The sequence below is a fragment of the Musca domestica genome, unplaced genomic scaffold, assembly GCF_030504385.1.
Source record: "Musca domestica strain aabys unplaced genomic scaffold, Musca_domestica.polishedcontigs.V.1.1 20, whole genome shotgun sequence".
NCBI classification, from domain to species: Eukaryota; Metazoa; Arthropoda; class Insecta; order Diptera; family Muscidae; genus Musca; species Musca domestica.
The window spans coordinates 743,613-762,314 of NW_026712250.1; the positions used below are offsets into that span (position 1 = coordinate 743,613).

The 18,702-nt window shown below is 34.3% G+C and overlaps 4 protein-coding genes across 14 annotated transcripts in view; 3 read left to right on the plus strand and 1 right to left on the minus strand.

Moving 5' to 3' along the window:
* Positions 1 to 9,907, plus strand: part of LOC101889398 (serine/threonine-protein kinase minibrain) — a 43,049-nt gene extending 33,142 nt beyond the window's left edge. For all 11 annotated transcript variants that reach the window (XM_059122305.1, XM_020040151.2, XM_020040148.2 and 8 more), the window contains 2 exons: positions 73 to 727; positions 7,252 to 9,907. In XM_059122305.1, the coding sequence (XP_058978288.1) occupies positions 73 to 727; positions 7,252 to 8,354 (1,758 nt within the window). In that variant the 3' untranslated portion in view covers positions 8,355 to 9,907. The remainder of the gene's footprint in view (positions 1 to 72; positions 728 to 7,251) is intronic.
* Positions 9,908 to 10,172: 265 nt separating this feature from the next.
* On the minus strand, positions 10,173 to 11,759 carry LOC101890235 (cytoplasmic 60S subunit biogenesis factor ZNF622). The gene is made up of 2 exons (XM_005177298.4): positions 10,786 to 11,759; positions 10,173 to 10,716 (listed from the first exon to the last, which is right to left on the minus strand). Exons 1-2 carry the CDS (start codon positions 11,635 to 11,637, stop codon positions 10,369 to 10,371), a joined length of 1,200 nt encoding a protein of 399 aa, XP_005177355.1. The 5' UTR covers positions 11,638 to 11,759; the 3' UTR covers positions 10,173 to 10,368.
* Positions 11,760 to 12,682: 923 nt separating this feature from the next.
* On the plus strand, positions 12,683 to 15,396 carry LOC101898241 (proline-, glutamic acid- and leucine-rich protein 1). Its single transcript, XM_059122307.1, has 2 exons — positions 12,683 to 12,833; positions 12,866 to 15,396. Exon 2 carries the CDS (start codon positions 12,922 to 12,924, stop codon positions 15,349 to 15,351), a length of 2,430 nt encoding a protein of 809 aa, XP_058978290.1. The 5' UTR covers positions 12,683 to 12,833; positions 12,866 to 12,921; the 3' UTR covers positions 15,352 to 15,396.
* Positions 15,397 to 16,084: 688 nt separating this feature from the next.
* On the plus strand, positions 16,085 to 17,170 carry LOC101890409 (uncharacterized). The gene is made up of 2 exons (XM_005177299.4): positions 16,085 to 16,219; positions 16,281 to 17,170. The coding sequence occupies exons 1-2, from the start codon at positions 16,191 to 16,193 to the stop codon at positions 17,092 to 17,094; spliced, it is 843 nt and encodes a 280-aa protein (XP_005177356.2). The 5' UTR covers positions 16,085 to 16,190; the 3' UTR covers positions 17,095 to 17,170.
* Positions 17,171 to 18,702: the final 1,532 nt, after the last annotated feature.

The window sequence follows — 18,702 nt, forward strand, 5'->3', positions numbered from 1 at the left end:
GTAAGTCGAAGTGGTTCTCGTCTTAATTGGTATCTGGCAATAATAATGTTCGGTCTTCTTTTCCCTCCACAGATATATCAATATATACAATCTCGTTTCTATCGTTCGCCGGAAGTCTTACTGGGCATACCTTATGATTTGGCCATTGATATGTGGTCTTTGGGTTGTATTTTGGTGGAAATGCATACAGGCGAGCCGTTGTTCTCCGGCTGCAATGAAGTCGATCAAATGAATAAAATCGTCGAAGTGTTGGGCATGCCACCCAAATATTTGTTGGATCAAGCGCACAAGACTCGTAAATTCTTCGACAAGGTCGTCTCCGACGGTTCATATGTATTGAAGAAAAGTCAGAATGGTCGAAAATACAAACCGCCTGGGTCTCGAAAGTTGCACGATATATTGGGCGTTGAAACGGGTGGACCTGGCGGCCGGCGTATGGATGAACCTGGACATTCGGTGGCGGATTATCTGAAATTCAAAGACTTAATACTGCGAATGTTGGACTTTGATCCGAAAACACGCGTAACACCCTACTATGCTCTGCAGCATAATTTCTTTAAGCGTACCTCAGATGAGAGTACCAACACCGGTGCTGGTGCAGTACAACCTGGTAGTATAGCAATATCTTCGCCTTCCGTTAGTTCAACGTCGTCATCAACGGCCGCATTGGTGCCTGGACAAATGTTATCGGCCAGTGCGGTGCAACATTCAGAGCAACAAAGTCACGGTAAGTTATTCGAAACGGTTGTCGATTATCTTCCAAGTAGTAGTTAATTAAGAGATATCTTTTACAATCTTCATTTAATTTGTTAACTTTGTGCGGAATATTTTAATTTGAACAATTTTTTGTTTTATGGAAGCCACTTTTTTAGTCAAAGGCGTTAAATGAACACCTTAACATTTTATATTTTGGGTTTATTTGGGAAAACTTTCAGGGGATTTCCAAGTTGATTTTAAAAGTCCCGTTTAAATTATAAAGGCCATGTAATTGCAATTACGTAAGCTTTTGAAAAGATTTTTTCGTTTGAATTAAATTTGGTTCTTTCATTTTTTTTTTTTTTTTTTTTTTGAGTTATGTTATCGATTTTGGTAAAAAAAAAATTGTTTCTGGTTGGACTTATTATTTGTCGTTTGTTCAAGTTCTTTTTAGAGACTCTGCAAATTATTTCTCAGAAATGGAGTTGTATTGTTTTAATTCGAAACGATGATGATTTGCATGTTCAAAATATTGTTATTGGATAAACAATTTTAATTTTTTTAACTTATTTTTTATGGTAGTCAAAAACACGTTCCACTTTACACACTCCATGCTTAAGTTTGATTTAATCCATAATTGGAACATAACGATAAACTGGAATTGTACACTTTTGACAATAATAAACAATACTAGTTTAGAATTAAATCAATGTAAATTTTAAGTTTTTTTTTTATGTTGTTTTCAATAGCTGTGCAATATAATTTATTATCGAAATCTAACCAATAGTATTCGCAATGCAAATTACAAATTATTATTATTTTTATATTTTCTTAAGTTTATACACAAAAATATGTTGTGGTATTTTTACTCAATATGAAAATTCAGTTGGTATAATGCTATATAATGTTATGTATCTTTCTTCTCTTTCTTCTCCCTATTTTATAAAAACATATATTTGTACTCTTTAATTTGACAATATATTTGTATGAATGTAAAATTTAAATGTGCTCGATTTATATGGCAATTTTAACCAAAACATGGATCCAACATTGACAGATGATCGACGATGACCTGGAATGATGTTTAGCAGAGACAACAATCAACATCCAACTTCATCAAAGGACAACATCATTCAACATTTACATCAATCAACAAACCCGAAATCAACATCTACATCAACATCATCATCCAATACATCCATAGCTTCCTCAGGTTCTAACACGGCTACCATGAATATAAATAGGGTAACAGCAACATCAACATCAAGTTCGACAACCATAAACACTACAAACACCACAGCTGGACAACAGCATCAATCAACACATAATTTAATTTAAATGGATTCGAGTTTGAAAATTTTTGCCCAAAAATTCGCAAAGAACACAAACAGAAAAAAATCTCTGTACATACAAACCTTTTGTTGTAAATTTTCCCCCTCTTTTCCCCATTGATTTCCGAACATAACTAATATGAACCATTGAATTGGGCTCTTACTTTTCCCGTTTTGTGGTTAAATTCATTTTTCATCAATCTAATTAAAAGTAAGCAAACAAAAAAAAGAATACGTATGCATCAAACGTAACCTGTGGTAAATAAATAGCATATTATTTAATTTAAACTTTAATTTAGTTCTGTATTTAATTTACTACAATAAGCTGTATTTAATAATTTATTTTAAGTTAGAAAATTTTAGGTTACATAAAGAAATTTAGTTTCAACTAAGAGAAAGTCTGAAAGAAACAGGAACAATTTAATAAATGTGGTGGATGGGTGGGGAAATGTCTAATGAATATTGAAAAAAAAAACACCTTGTGTAATGGCTTGAGATTCTTAAATAAACACACAAAATTCCAAATACAGGCTGAGATAAAAAAACAGTACATTTTTTCCAATTTTATTGAATTAAAGCAAAAAATGTCGAAAATAGCATCAAATTTTAGAATAAGTTTAGATTTGTTCGAATTAGTCACCTTTGGCACGAATTATGGCCTTCAAATGGCCATTAAAACCGTCACACGCTGCCCGAATGTTGCTCTGCGGTATTTTGACCCATTCCCGGCGAAGAACTTGCTTGAGGTGATCGACAATTGCTTTCCAAAACACTCCAGACACGATGGCTTTACCCCGAGCTCATTTTTGAATATTTGCCGAATGGAATATTGCGATTTGTTCAGCTCACGAGCCATTTTTCAGCACTGCGAAGCGGGTTTCGATCAGTCGCTTCTTTACTTTTCAAACCTTTTCTGCTAATGTTGCTGTTTTCTTCCGTCCACTTCCTTGACGTCGGGCTACGCTACCAGTATCACGGTAACGAGCAATGGTACGAGACACAAAAGATTTATTCACATTTGAATACTGGATAGCCACTTGCGGGTTTCCAGCCAAATATAAAGAAATCACACTATCACGCTTGAATACTATCACGAATAACTTTTTTCTGGAAAATTCTCACCAAAATGCTTTTGTACGCTTGTAAACAATATAATGAGCTGTCACTGGAATAATTTTAAGGACTTTAAATATTAGTCTGTTTATCTTTCGATAGCCTCTATTTCAATGTTTTAGACATTTCCCCCTTTTTTGACGTTCTTTTTAATTCTTCAAATTCATTTATAATTGTTCTTTTCCATTCAAACTCTCTCACAATGTGGTGTATAAAAGTTTAGGTTTTTCTCTTTGTTTTAAGCGTATTTATATTTTAAATATAAAATAAATATTTATATAAATTGAATATGATATTTAGAAATGCATTGCTATTAAATTTATGTTATTTTTCCTACTTAATAACAACAAAAACAACAAAACGACTTTAAGTGACTGCCATAATTTTAAAACTAATAACAAAAAATACAAAAAAGAAGAAACAAAAACAAACTCAATACATTTCTATTTAATTACTAAATAACAACAAGGAAATTATATTTTTTATTTCAATCCATAAAAAATATGAAACTGTATTTAAACAAAAAAAAAAATCCAATAAATTCTTCTTGAGAATTAAAACAACAGCAGCAATCTATACAAACGGATAACAAGGATTAGTTGGTTCAACATTGTCGTAATCGAAATTTAAAAATAACTAAATAATAAAACAAAACTGCGCAGCAAAGGAAAATAAAACATGAAACGTAGTAATAAATGCAAAATTAAAACTTATAGTTTTAGTAAATCCAGCAAAAGCAAAGAACAAAACCAACCCAAACCAAACCAAAACTTTAGGACATTTTCAAAAACACAAAAATAACAATTGAAACATAATTCCGGCGTTAAACAACTATACGATTACAACAAAAAGCAAAAAAAGAAATTAAAACATTTTTGGCTACCAATGAAGAGAACTATTACAATTTATATAAATGAACACGAAGATGAAGAAATTACTATTAGATTTGGTTTAGAAATATAAGTCTCAACATAGCTCTCCTAAAGAGCAGATGCGTTGAGAAGGGACTCTAAAGAGAGATCCACAAAGAAAAATAACAAAAACAACATACATTTATACCAGCATATTCTACAACAATAAGAAAGAAATCCTTCAAAAGAAAAAAAATAATAAATTATAAAAAACAGAAATTGAATATCGTTTGGTTTTTATTTCATTTTGGAAGACATAATTTCTTCTCTCTAAATTACTCCCTCTATATCTCCCCAAAATCCTTCTATCCAGAAAAAGAATAACAACTCTATACTAAAACAAAAACACATATTTTTGGCATCGAACTATTACTATACAAAAAAAGAAAAGAAATAAATAAAAAGAGAAAAATATAAAAATAATAAAAAGTATATTATGGAAATAAAAATGAAACAGTACTAAAAAACAAAAATAATACAAACAAATATTTTACTACATACCTACTTTTTGGACTCTATGGCAATGTTTATCCAATTAATCAAACCATATTTGTAACTAAAACATTAAGACAAACACACTCACCATAGGCTTTATTTAAAAGAGAAAAAAAGAATAAATTCAAACTAAATAGAAAAACAAAAAAAGTGATTTTCGTTAATACAAATTTAGACATCTGATTTTATTAGGAACCGTTTTTTATGACTGTTATGACTTGCATACTTTCCAAATTTTAAAACTACTTCTGTTCTGGTTGGAAACTTCAGCCTTTTCGACACTGATTTGAAATAAAAACAAATTTATATTGGATTATAGCCATAGCTTTGCTCGATTTTCTTCAATCTATAATTTGGTTTGATTTGTCTCAAATTCCAAATAATTTCCCTCTTCTTGTTCTGATTTTGGTAACAGTTATATAAAGCATTGTTCCAGTGATTTCTTTTTTAATTTTCCGATTTGTTTTCATGTACAAAAAAGAGTTTCGCAAAGTTATAAAACATAACATGATTCTGAAAGAAATTAAAAAAATATTGAAACAAGTTTATAGTTTATAGAGCGATGGAGTAAAGGACAAATATTTATATGAAAAAATATGCATTTATTAGGTGACTTTAACCACCATAGAGTTCATTATTTGCAGAGTAACAATGAAAACCCAAACAAACCAAAAAACAAAAACATATTTAAAAGATGAATATTTATACAATTTAAAAAGAGAATATGGCTGGAGAATTTTCGAGGTTTTAAAATAAGTGAATTCAAACAATTATAACCAAGTCTCCTGGAAAGCTGTTATGGTTTTGTTTGTTATTCACTTACTTGTGAAGTTATTCTCTTCAGACTTTATAATTAAAGGTAACAAATGCTGTAAAAAATAAATGAACATGATGGAAGTAAAAAAGAAAACAAACTTAGCATTTTCCATAGAATTAACAAAATAAATTCTCCATACACTTGTAAAAAATACCACAAACATCTAACTTCCCTCCCCCCGCCACCCTTCCCCCCAACTTCCCATTCCCCCCTCATACCAAAACAAACTTGATTAGCAATCGTATACAGAATAAACATTTAATACTAGAATACAAAGTAAAAAAAGAAAGGCGAAATGAAAAAAAAAGAAACATTAGAATATAAACATAATATAATTAGGCAACGGTAAAAACAAATCATAGTTCATAAAATAAAAATTAAACAAATAAGCAGCAAGAAACAAGCGTAATATTTAATATTAACAACAAATAAAAAGTGAAAATACAACAGAAAAACCAACAGAATGAATGTTCAAAAAATAAGCGTGTGTGTTGTTGTAACATATTGAAATATTATTAATGAAAAAAAAAAAAAAACAAAGGACAAAAAGCAAATACATAAAATTACCTATAATAATAATAATAGCATACTTTTAGACAACAGAAGGAAACCCAAAAAGAGAATACATTCCAATAAGGTCATGCTAGCACTAACAACCAAACAACAACAACAACAACTCATGAAAACAAAATTAAAATGGCATATATTTTTTCACTAAACTCAACTAGGTTTACTTTCGGTTCTGTTCACAATTAACCGGTTTTAGTTTGCATTAATTTAAGTATGTCAAAATGTTCTTTTCCCATGGGAATGCATAATTTGAATTGGATTAAAAAACCTAATGAATTGGAATTCTTTCTTTTACTTAAGAAATTATTTATTTTCTAAAGGATCTTTTAAAATAATTTCTTAAAATTTTGAATAGAAGGGTGTTGAAGATAATTATTTTGATCAGAAAGAATTATTACCGCATTTTTTGTTGTCTTTGACTAAAGGTCTCTCTCTCTCTCACTCTTTGATTTATCAGTCTTAACATTTATTTATTTTTTAGTTTCTTTTAATTTTTTAAGCTAAAGTAAAGTATAAAAGAAAGACGAAACAGAATGATTATAAGAAGTAAACAAAATGTTATACAACTTTAAGCCATTTATTATTAAGTAATATAATAAAAAGTGAAAAAAAAAAAAACAAAAAAAAAAAACGTCACCATAAAAACATCAATACATAAAACAAAATACGAAATTATAAAAAATAATAACAAGACATTGATAATATAACAGAATTAATATTAATTAAACACACACACACACAAACAAACATATTTCATTTAACTTTAAGTTAATATTTCATAACTATTATTAATACATACAACAATAACTGAAGAATGAGAACAACAAACGCAAATAATACATAATAATAAACCAATACCAGTATAATAATAACAAAAACAACAAATTAATAATTATATGAAGGAAAATGAAACAAAACAGAAAAAAAGAATAAAAAACTTAATAAAAATTTATGATATAATCAACAAAAAAGAAAAAAAAAGTCTGCTTTGTGGCGAACAATTGTGTTTCTTTTTCGAGGATATTTCCATTCTTCAATTAAGGGATGGTGTGTCCAAATTCATGGTATTGCCTGTTTCTTATATCTGCAAAGAGAAATTAAGCTGCCGGCTAAGTCACTATTCGGTCTGATGTTTTAAAATAAAACTATTTTCAATGCAAATATCTAATTTGGGGTCATTTTTAAAATATAGGCAAATAACCTAAAACAAAGAAATGCAGAATATTTTCTCTTTCGAATTAACTATACCTCTACTAACACACTTTTTTTGTAAAATGGTCTTTTCATAATTTTTTTCTATTCCCTTTTTTTATAATAGGCCTTCTCATACACCCGTCTGCCCAGCAGCCAAACAGCTTAGGTGGCGGCGGCGGAAATTTTATGCGCTCACGGGCCATCTGTGGTGGTAGTGGAGGCAGCAGCGGTGGTGGCCCCCCGAGTTTTGACCAAAGTAGTCTCATGATGAAGTCCCTCTATGAACAACAACAACAGCAGCAACAACAGCAACTTTTGGCCGCTCAGCAGTCGTTGCAAGGCCTACTTTCGCCGGGCAACAGCAGTAGTTGTAGTAGTACCACACAAAACAATAGTCACCATCAACAATATCCCCTGGCCATGGACTGTGACCCACCACTGTCGACTCAACAAATGCCACCACCACCGCCGCCCCAACAGCAAATGCGTTTTGGTCTTGGCTCATCGTCGTTGCAGGGTGGCGGCGTAACATCTACTACATCTGGACCCGTTGGTGGCTCCTCATCGTCGTCTTCTTCGGGCGGCTCAGCGGGGTCGGCCAGTTCACGTTTACGTCAAAATTCAGGCAGCAGTGGCGGATCGAACAGTGTGTTCGCCAAGCAACATCCGCAACAATCAATGGTACACTCATCGAGCCAACAGCCGCCACCACTGCCACCACAAGGTGTAACACATCATCACAATTATGCACCCGCATCATTGCCCTTAGATCTGGTACATCATCCGCTTTCGGCGGCTGCCTCGCATTTAATGATGACCGATTCAAGTGTTATAACAGCCTCTGCATCAGCGACCGGACCTGCCTACTCGTCTTGGCCCAGTTCAGGGCCCAACAGTCATGCTTTTGGCATGCCACCCCCGCCGCAACCGATTCAATCGAGTATGGTTGTAGGGGACATGGTGCCGCCACCAATACCGGCCCATCACTTGCAGCAGCACCATCAAATGCAACAACTACAACATTCACAGAGACGCAATGACTCGCAAGGACGTCTACCAGCCGTCAGTGGGACGAGTAGTAGTTCGAATTCGAATAGTGTAGGTCCGGGCGGTGGCAGCAGTGCGACCGGTGGTAGTGGTGGTGGCAGTGGTTCATCGGCCAGTGGGGACGCTTCCTCGCCAATGGTAGGCGTTTGTGTTCAACAAAGTCCTGTGGTTATTCACTAGTTCCATGGAATAAACTGCGTAACTGACAATGTAGAATGTGTCAAGCATTGTCGTTGCCCAGCCCAGCCCAGCATCCCCTTCCCAATTCCTCTCATTAAGTTTCGTTTCGTCGAGAAAACACAAATGTATATTTTCTCCTATTTCATTTCCATAACAAAATAATGACCTCCGCCACGATCGTTTGCTCTTTTTATATTTAATTTAAATATATACAAACACATATACATACATATTTTATTTGTAATAATTATAATTATTGTTAAATATATATTTGTATTTAATTTAAAATACTGCATAATTTTATCAGTTTCGTGAATCGAATAAAAATAACGCAGTGCTAAAGCGAATGCAAGCAAGGGACCATGGCAAGGGTAGGAAGGCGGGGCCAGTTCACACACTTTTAGGAATGACGTGCTTATGAATGTTATATTTTTACCGATTAAGATGCCTTAGAAGAACTGAGGTCGAATGTAAATTTAAGCAAGCGCGTATATACAATTGTTAATTTTTTATATAATATTTTATGTAATTTCATAACCAAAAGGCAATAAAAATTGCATCGCCTATTGTCCACTGAAAACACACAGAAATTTCCTAGCCTTACTGTGTGAAATTGTATTCGAAAGAAATCATAAATGGCCTCCATCCATTAAAGCCTACAATGCGACTTGATGAGTAGAGCTCTTGGCACCGTGTCATTTTTATAATATTCATATACATAAAGCAGTATATAATAATATGCATATATATGTAGCTATATACATAAAATAACTGTTGAAAGATATCATTATATTTTATGTAAATCAAGCAGCTGCTTTTAAATAAAAAATACAACAAAAAACTACTCAAACTATCTATGAATAAACAAATAAAAAAACAGCTCCAATATTCTAAATCACAACCAATTAATTTCCATCAATTTGCTTTTTTCGCATCCGTCCATTTAAGATACTATATATAATCCATGCCCTTTTTCAATAGAAATAATTGAGATATGTCTCCTTTTTATTTTATAAAAGCAGTTGCTGAACTTTAAATCATAATGACTATTATTTGTTTCGATAAAGTGCTACTTTAATATTAGCAAATAATATATTACATAAAGAATACGAACGTTTTATTTGTTAAGATTTTAATTTAAATATTTAGTTGAAAAAGAATTAAACAAACGAAAACACGTCAAATAAAAAGGACTCAATAGTTTACATTTCATTTGAAAATAGTACACAGAAGAAAACCCATCAAGCTCACACTATACACACATACATACGCATACATACTGACGACGACTCCCACATCAGCTCATATACAAAAACAATAGTTGAATTTAATTTTATTTTTCATAATTTATTTAATTTTTAGTTCAATTTTTGTACACATTTTTCCTCGCAAGCCTTAAAAAGCAAAAAACAAATATTTAAAACTATGTAAATGAAAGCAACAATCTGCCTATTTTATTAAAAACAAAACTGTCACTCCACCCGTTCTACTATTTTTAGTTTTAATTTTATAATAAAGAAAGAAGAAATTAAGTATAGCGTTAAAACTTAAAATTGTATTTATAATTTTGACTTTAAAATTAAAAATAAATTTAAAATCGATTAAAATCCAACAAAAATGTTTGGCATTTGGACCAGCAATTGTTATGTTGAAAATGTATAGGTGGCCATATCAATGAAGTTTCCTTTGGTAAGTATTTAGCCTTGGTGGTAACTGCAATATGTAACACCGCTTCTATGTAAATATTTAATTTTAAATACTATTCGTACCTTTTGCTATTTTACATATTTTATACAACAATCCAATAAATTATACACCTTTTTTGAGATAAATAAATGTTCCCTTTATTAATTTTTTTATAGTTTTTACAACGGAAAATCCACAGCAATAATAAAAATATATTTTACAAATTATTCTTGTAAATATAGTAAAACACTCGAACGAATTTTATTTAACCTATCAATAAGTTCCACTACAGTATAAGTACGGCACATGGAATTGACATGCCGCCACCTTAGAACATAACTTGGGCACGGTAATGCTTTTGCAGTTTATTAGCACGAACACCAAGTTTCATTTGCCATTTAGCATGAACTCGCTTCATCAAATGAATATCATGAGCCTTGCGAGCTGCCAACTTCTGTTCGGTTTTGGTCCAGCCCAAGGACCGATAGGTGCTCAGGACGTGATGTAATTTACTTGATTTCTGTGGAACCAAGGCGCGATTTGGATTCAAGCGTTGTTTGTAGTAACGCAATAAAGAACGATGTCCAATTGTGGCACCGGAGGGTAAAACAAGCTGATATTCATCGCCATCCAATAGCTCTGGTACAACCTCTTCATCAACATCCATGCCTTCTTCCTATAAAACAAAAGCGGAAGTCGTCAAATTTAATAAACATAATTTAGACATTTTCCAATTGCAACTTACATGATCGGGATAACTGGAACTGTAATCGTAATAATCAGCATATTCAGCCAAAGCCAAGCCCTCGTGCAACATTTGACAGTGACCCTTGTCAATCATGTGCTTTCTAACGGCATCCAAGGAGTAAAAGGTCTTGCCTCTATCATTACACCACAGGCATATAAAGAAAACCGCCACTTTTTCACCCAAATAGTGGATCAAACCCTCAACATCTGTGCAGTATTCAGTGTCGGGTATAAAGAAGGAATGTGCGACGGACATGTGTTTTAAATTATCGACCAGATCTTCAGCTTTGTGTTCGCAGAATATACAATCGTTTTCCTTTAGCGGACTTTCGGCAATCTCATCCAACTCATCAGAGTCTACTTCTTCCTCCTCAATATCTTCGTACTCATCATCGTCGTCGTCCACATCATCATACTCCGCCACTTGTTCAGCCTGTTTCAGAGCGAATTTTCCTTTTCCCTCAGCTGCTGCTGCAATAGCAGGATGTGGTCTTTGTTGTATTAATGATTTGGTGGTCACCTCCTTTGTTTCATTGCCACACTCCCTCTCAAATCTCACTAGGTTTTCCTTGTGCTTCTTGCTGTTCAAATGATTGTCATGGGCCTTCTGGTTGCCAAATTGTTTCCTGCAGGCATTGCAGTACAAGCTCATTTGACGTTCCTCATTGGCAGTGGCTTCGGCATTACGCATTTGCAAGACGCGCGATTGGAAATCCTCTGCGGTGACAGGAGGCAGTTCAGCAACACGTCGCTTCAGATTGTAACGATGCCAATCTGTCTTGTAATGTTCTCTTTGTATGTCCGCCGAGGCGAATTTTACACTACAGTTGATGCAGGTGAAATTGGACATCCTGATGTATATGGGCTGAGAGAATGACGAATTTCACAATTGAATGGATAAATCACTTCTTTCCTTCTGAAAAAATAAAAACAAATGATAAAACGTGCAACTCGACATTCGATTAATCGATTAATTGACTTTTAGTACTAAAAATTCGCAGTCGACTATGGACTGTGGTGAAAACCGATTAATCGACAATTCATAATCGATTGTGCGATTCATTGGTTGTTCTGTTCCAGAATTTTGCACGAATCTACACCAGAACGGCAAGAATGTAATAGCATGTTTCCATTGGAAACCGAACAACGTTGTTCGCTCTCAGAATTAGGTACACGAATTAACCCGTTCATACGGCACGATTCGTAATTAATAGTAAAATAATTCCATTTTCAAAAATTTTGTTTATTGATTTTAATGGGAATTTATACGAAAATACATGAAATTCTCACTAATATGAATAGAAGAAATTATTGTTTTTCTCACAAAGAATAATTATATCATTAATTTTACAGTTTTCATTCATGTTTTCAACTTTTTGTATTAATTTTGACATTTGGAACATATTTTTGTATTTTTCTATTTTTAAATTCTGCTGGAGAGACACTTGTCAAAATTTTTTTCTGCAGATACGAACATTTTGAAAATATTGCCTCTTTTGTTTGCAGTTTTCTGTGGAAATTTCAAATCGTGGACAAAATGCGTACCTCGAATGAAAGAGAAAACAAAATGTACTTTCGTTTGAATGTACATACGCCATTCAACATTGTAGTTTTAATTCATAATTTTCAGTCTTCCCAAAAAATTTTAAAATTTCATTAAATTTTTCTGTTTTTCATTTTTAAATGTCATAATTTATTTTTTCGATAAATGCTCTCATTTGTTAGGGATGGGACATATTTTTTCGTTGTTCTGAGAGTAATTTGATTTGAACAACTTACAAATATGAGTGTCCGCTCAGTAAAATTTGTGTGAAGAATTAAGTTGTTTTTTCATAGTTAAGGGTCAAACAACGAATAGAGAGCGAATCAAGTGTAGTGGAAACGCCACATAAAAGTTTTTGCAAGAACAACCATTGGGTCGCACATCGATAACAAATGGTCGATTAAATAGTTCATAGCCGATTACGACTTTCAGAACTATGAGTACTAAAGGTCGATTTACCTATCCCTGGTTGCAGCACGTTTTCTTCCATTGTTTACTTTCTCGTTTTCTTGTCTGCTTGTCGAGGTCTTGGCAGAATAGTTTTATTCTAGCTTTCTTTTCTGTTAAAAAGCTTCCATTTTAATCACTGCAATGGCAACTGAAGGACTACTTCAAGTGATACACAGTGTCTCTTCGACGGAGAACAATTTTTTCAACATATACGTGGAAGGTTTGGATGATCAAGTCTTTGGCATGCAGGCAGACCGTTTGGCCGATGTGATTCAAAACATTAGCTCCTTGCTCTCCAAATCTGCAACCCGTTTGTTGGGCCTACGTTTGATGAATAAATTTCTTGACCAGTGCAGTGAAGATGTCTTCAACAAAACCGGAAATCTATGGACCTCCCTAGCCTTGAAGGCCTGTCATGCTCATATGCAGCCGAATGAATCCGTGCTGGCCTATGAAGCACTGGGAAAAATCACCTCGAAATCGTTGCAGTCGGCAGATTTGACAAAATCATTTGCTAGTACACATCTGTCGAAAATTTATGAGTCTTTGAACTACGTTCCAGCAGAAAGTGTCAGCTGTGCCCTTCGTTGTGTGGAGATATGCCTGCGGTGTTATCCTGCTTCAAGTGGACCCTCGAGGAAAACTATTGAAAAATTCTTGGCCAAGTTTCATGACTCACTTGATGGCGACATTGTGGCCTACAATGGAAAATGCTTACACCTGATGCAGCAGGTTAGTGGCGGCGAAGTTCGTAGTTCCAGCCACAAAGCACAATGGAAGAATTACCAGACCCAGTTGGTGGGTAGTATTCATGCCATATTCAATGATATGTTTGCCCATTGTAACGAAATATGGGATGATAATATTGTAACCGATCAACTGAATATGGAAAAACTGGTGCTGTCCGATGAACCTGTCAATAGATCTGCTCAACTTTACATAAGATGCCACAACTTAATCCAATACTTAATAGCCGCTCTGAAAGAGACATTTCCAACTGAGAAACCTCTTTTGCCCAAGACTCTCTTGGGGGTTATTAACCGTGGTCTGAGCGTTACTTTGAATCTTCTGCACCAGAACCCCATAACGGATAATATTGCTTTGGCCTTGCTGATGCCCAAGGTTCACATTGATTTGTTACATTTGTTGGATGCTGTGGTATCGATTTTAAGGGGCCATATATTGCCCTATTATAATCTGATATTGGGTTTGCTAATGGATATTATGAAGGCGACATCGGTAACTGAGCACAGTGGTAAACAGAAGCCTTTTGCTTTGCTTCGTGCCAAAATCTATGACAGTATTTCACTGTGGTGCAAAATTCAAGGCAACTCCAGCCGTTGCGATTCAATTGCAGAATATCTAATCAATGAAATATTGGCGGATATTACACCAGAACAGAATGAACTCACCTTGCAGGTTTGTGCTGGATCCGGCAAGCATTTATCAAAAAAGATGAAACGTCAACTTCACAAGGCCCAAAATGAGCGATCCAATATATCCAAAAACAGTGTCAAATCAGCGAAGAACTCTTTGCCGCAAAGGGATGACAAAAATCATTTGGTGGCCATTGCTGCTTTGCGTTGTCTTCAAGAATTGTTGCTGTCCGTTGCAAGTTTCCTCAAACCGACAAAAATAAAGTTACTGCAAAGTACGCTGGTACAAATTTGTAGCAACTTCTACGAATTGGCCGGTGATATGGGTCAATTGTACTCAAGTGCCCAATGTCGCCTTGAGATTTACAATGTCTTGTATGTAGTTGTATCAACACCACATCACTTGTCTCCACCACCAATGGATTTAATCATGAGTTTGCTGAACCACGCTTGTAGTCGTGATGGAAACGTAAAAGTTCGTAACCAGTGCGCTAGGATTGTGCAGAATCTCGAAAAACTTATTCACCCTCAAAAGGAGTCGTTGGTCTTTCCTATTGATGCTCGGGAAATTCGGAATGCCTTCATTATGTTGGGCCAAGAACGACTATTGGGTGATAGTACAGCATTAAACGGTTTTGATGGCGAGAGTGAGGTTGAAAATGAAACTTATGAATCAATCAATATCGAAGATAACGAGAATGAAAATGAGAAATCGCTGGAGGGGAATATGGACATTATTCCAAATGATGAAGTCATCAATTTAACAGACAACTTTGTAACACAAGTGGTAGATATTTCCAGCGATAATGATGACGAAGAAATGGAGGAGCAAGCAAATGGAGATGACGTTCAAGTTGTAGAAAATGGCACGGATGGTAATGATATTGAATTGGTAGAAAACGATCGAGATGATAATGTTGACTGCCAAATCGTTTCACCAACTATGGAAAACGGAAACGGTCTTCCAGAAAGTAACAGAGCCGAAGATCATTTTAACGAAAATCCAAAATCGCCTGATATAGTTTTGCGTGTTGAAGACTGCGATAGCCCCCTTGTTCAGCATGTCGATGAGGTAGCGCAAGATGAACCATGCTCGAAAAAACCAAAAATAGATGACAGTAATGACATTGAAAACATTGACGACGAAAAACTTTTGGAAGATATAGCTGCATCTTTCGTCGATGATTTGGCTTAGAAACAAATATATAATCAATGTTTAATAATAAAAGTTAAAAAAATACTTGTTTTAATTCTTTTTTATGGTACAGTTATTGAGACCTTCGTTATAGGGAGTTATGGATAAGTCAAAATACAATATTGTTAAAGTAGTGTCTCGGGGCTGAAGAATAAATAAACTAGACGATACTGTGTTATGGAGAGACTGGAAAGTATTTTCGTTCGTTTCGAACTATACATGGGTTAACCCCAATAATTGACTAATCACAAAAAAATTTTAAAAATGATTTCCGAATTCAAAATTATTGCTATTGATCAATTATCAGAGACGATTTGGATCAAGATTTACATGTGAAGCATGGTACAACGAAGATAAAATAGGTTAAATTAGAAAAAGTTGCTAGTAATGTGCAAAACAACTTGTTGCATTGATTTTGATAAACAAATTAAAGTTAATTTTTTTATTGAAAATCATGTCCTATATATCACAATTCATTCCGCCACACGAAGAGTACATTTATTCCATATATATTAAACTTGGAATGTTATGTCATGCTAATAAAAAAAACTATAATCGTTTTGTAGCTTTGTCCTACCTTGATTTCATTGTACCATGTGTAAACGTTCCATAAAAAAGATCCTGAATTCATAGGGGATTCACAAATACAGGGCTTTGCAAATCGTAAAAAAGAAACTTTGTTAGGGATCTTTAGATCGATCAAAGTCATATACATTTACCGATAAATGTAAACACAATCGATACGTATGTTGTCAACATTGTGTGCCATCTCTATTGATGACCACCGTTCAGCAACTTCCTGAAAAATCTCCAAGGAAACCATCAAAAAACCCCATAAAATGGACGGCAAGGACAATCGATCGAAAGAGTAGGTTTTATTGTGTCTTTTAGTATAAGGGACTTAACAAATTTCCTCTGCTTTTCTTTAGAAAACGGCATAAGATGAAAACGTTCTATCGCAACAAGAGCAAGTACTGCAAAACATCTTCCAGTTCGGAAAAACATGATCCAATTAGAGGCTACGTTGATGTGGTGGACTCCAGTGATGAACGTTTTGTGGATCGCAATGAGTGGGTCAAGGGTCGTGGCCAACGAGTAGCTACCCAAATGGAGTATACCCGCGATATGGGCATAAATCTGGAAGACGAAGAAAACGAACAAATGAGAGCCGGCGATTTCCATTTGATGTCGCAAATGCCTCTGTCTGTTGGCGGCCATTTTAAATTCTCTTCGGAAAAACAATGGGAGCAGGCAGAGAATGAGGCTTTCCTTGAAAACACCGAAGCAAGTGAATATTTTACGCTTAATCTGAAGCTAATCAATGTCGGTGTTCAAACGATTCCCTTCTATAAACGCATGGATTTTTCCGCATCCATGTTTACCAATGAACAATTGATAGGTATGGAAAAGTCTGCAGAGCTGGCCGAAAAGACTTATCAGAATGTTCTAAAGGAACATATTGATAATCCTCGAATTCAAATTAGTTCTGCTAGTCGTAGAACAAATTCGGCTAAAAGTCAAAAGTCCCAAGCTTCCAATGCTAAGAAGCCTGCAACAGAAGCTCCTGATGAGCTGGATGAACTATTAAACATGACTACAGATCAGATGTCAAAGGCCAGTGTACAGTCTGGTCGAAATACACCAGCCACAAATGCACCATCTACACCGGGAAATACTGTTAAGCCATCCGGAGACAATAAGGATGATATACAGCAATGGTTGGATAATGTTTTAGAAGAATAAGTTGAAAATGTGTATATTTGCCTTTTGTGGATAATTGTAAATGAAGGAGATATAAATAAATAAGAAAAGAGTAGTATGTTTTTGGTTTTCTTTCTTGAAATTGTTTATAAATACGTTATTTGTGGGGAGTGATGGGAAATTGACCATCGACTGAAAAATAAAGTCTTCAAGATATCTTATCACAAAATTGAAGCCAGTGGGTGTTAAAGATTACCTTTTTGATGAGACCCAATGCTTCTTTTCTTTGTTAGTCAAATCTTTAAATGACCTGGTTATACCTGTGTAAAGTACTGAGAGATGTAGAAAATCAGATTCAACCAATTAAAAGGCAAATTCTAACGAGTATGATCATTACGATGGCTTGGCTTTTGCAGCCAACAACTCCTGCCTGCCCTCTTCGGCAGCAGTAGTAATTAAAAATAAAATGTGCAACTTATGATACTTATGCAACAAGAAAAAGAACACAAAACAGCCCCAACATAATGCTAAAGTTGATAATCTTTTCATGTGAATGCATAATTAAAATTTATTAAAATATAAAACTTGTGCCAACGCACACACTCACATTCGTTGCCGCCGAAGAAACGACGAATAGGGGGAAGTGCAGCAGCGCAATCCAAGTACAAGAGCAACCAGCATCCATAGATACTTGGCAGCAAGGCAGCAAGGATGACAACAACAACAACGATAACTTTGTAAGAAATGCTGCAGCAACAAAAGGCAAAAAGTTATTTACATTTGAAAGTTCTGCATTTGGGGTTTGAGTGTCACACCCACAAAGATTTTAGCTCGTTAGTCGTAAAATATTTTTGCTCACTTTTTTCCCGTGGGCCTTTCACAAAGCATGGAAGAAAGCTTCAGTACTGAAATGCACAACAATCTTGCATAGATTTAATATAAATGTAAGTGTTTTGTTAAGATATGAAAAAAATATATATCTATCGCGAAATATGAATGCATAATGAATGCCTGCCTCTCTATATATGCAGGTTATGCAGGCATGTGGAAACAAGCCAAGATGCATTTAATTCATATGCAATGCAATTTTTAAACTAGTTTCTTGGGGAGAGACCTATTTCATGACATAATAGCATACGTTGTTAGATAACAACATGAAAAGTTTAGAAACACCTCAAAATAATTAAAATTCGAGGGGTTATTGACGCCATGTTTTCATGACGTGGATAGGTACATATGAATATCCTTTGTTACTCATTCTATAGATGTTCATTTAAGCAAAATTTTTCGCTAGTCTCTTGCCCACTTCTAATGTTTTAATTAAAAATAATGATCACATTTGAAATGATTTTTATATTTAACAGTATTCCTATTAAATGTATTGCGAGGCTAGCAATTGTTATTAATATTTCATTAATTGTAATTAATATTTCCAGAGTGTGCAGGAAATTTCAGAGCCTTTGAAATAATTTGAATCTAGACAATACCACTATCATTGTTCAGTGTTTCGATACGAGAATTGTTATTACGCAAGCAAATAGTTTTTTGGTGTAAAATTCTGATAGTCGGCTTAGCCACAGTAAACCCAAAAATAATGTACAACAAACGATTGATATTCAATTGTTCTATATTCTTGGTATATTTTCCCTT

What these genes read in the sequence shown, in the direction of transcription:
- LOC101898241 (XM_059122307.1), top strand. Translation starts at nt 12,922, where the DNA reads ATGGCAACTGAAGGACTACTTCAAGTGATACACAGTGTCTCTTCGACG.
- LOC101890235 (XM_005177298.4), bottom strand. Translation starts at nt 11,637, where the DNA reads ATGTCCAATTTCACCTGCATCAACTGTAGTGTAAAATTCGCCTCGGCG. An exon ending in GTTCCAGTTATCCCGATCAT is followed by an intron (nt 10,717 to 10,785) that starts GTAAGTTGCAAT and finishes TTTGTTTTATAG; the next exon opens with GAAGAAGGCATGGATGTTGA.
- LOC101890409 (XM_005177299.4), top strand. Translation starts at nt 16,191, where the DNA reads ATGGACGGCAAGGACAATCGATCGAAAGA. An exon ending in AAGGACAATCGATCGAAAGA is followed by an intron (nt 16,220 to 16,280) that starts GTAGGTTTTATT and finishes GCTTTTCTTTAG; the next exon opens with AAAACGGCATAAGATGAAAA.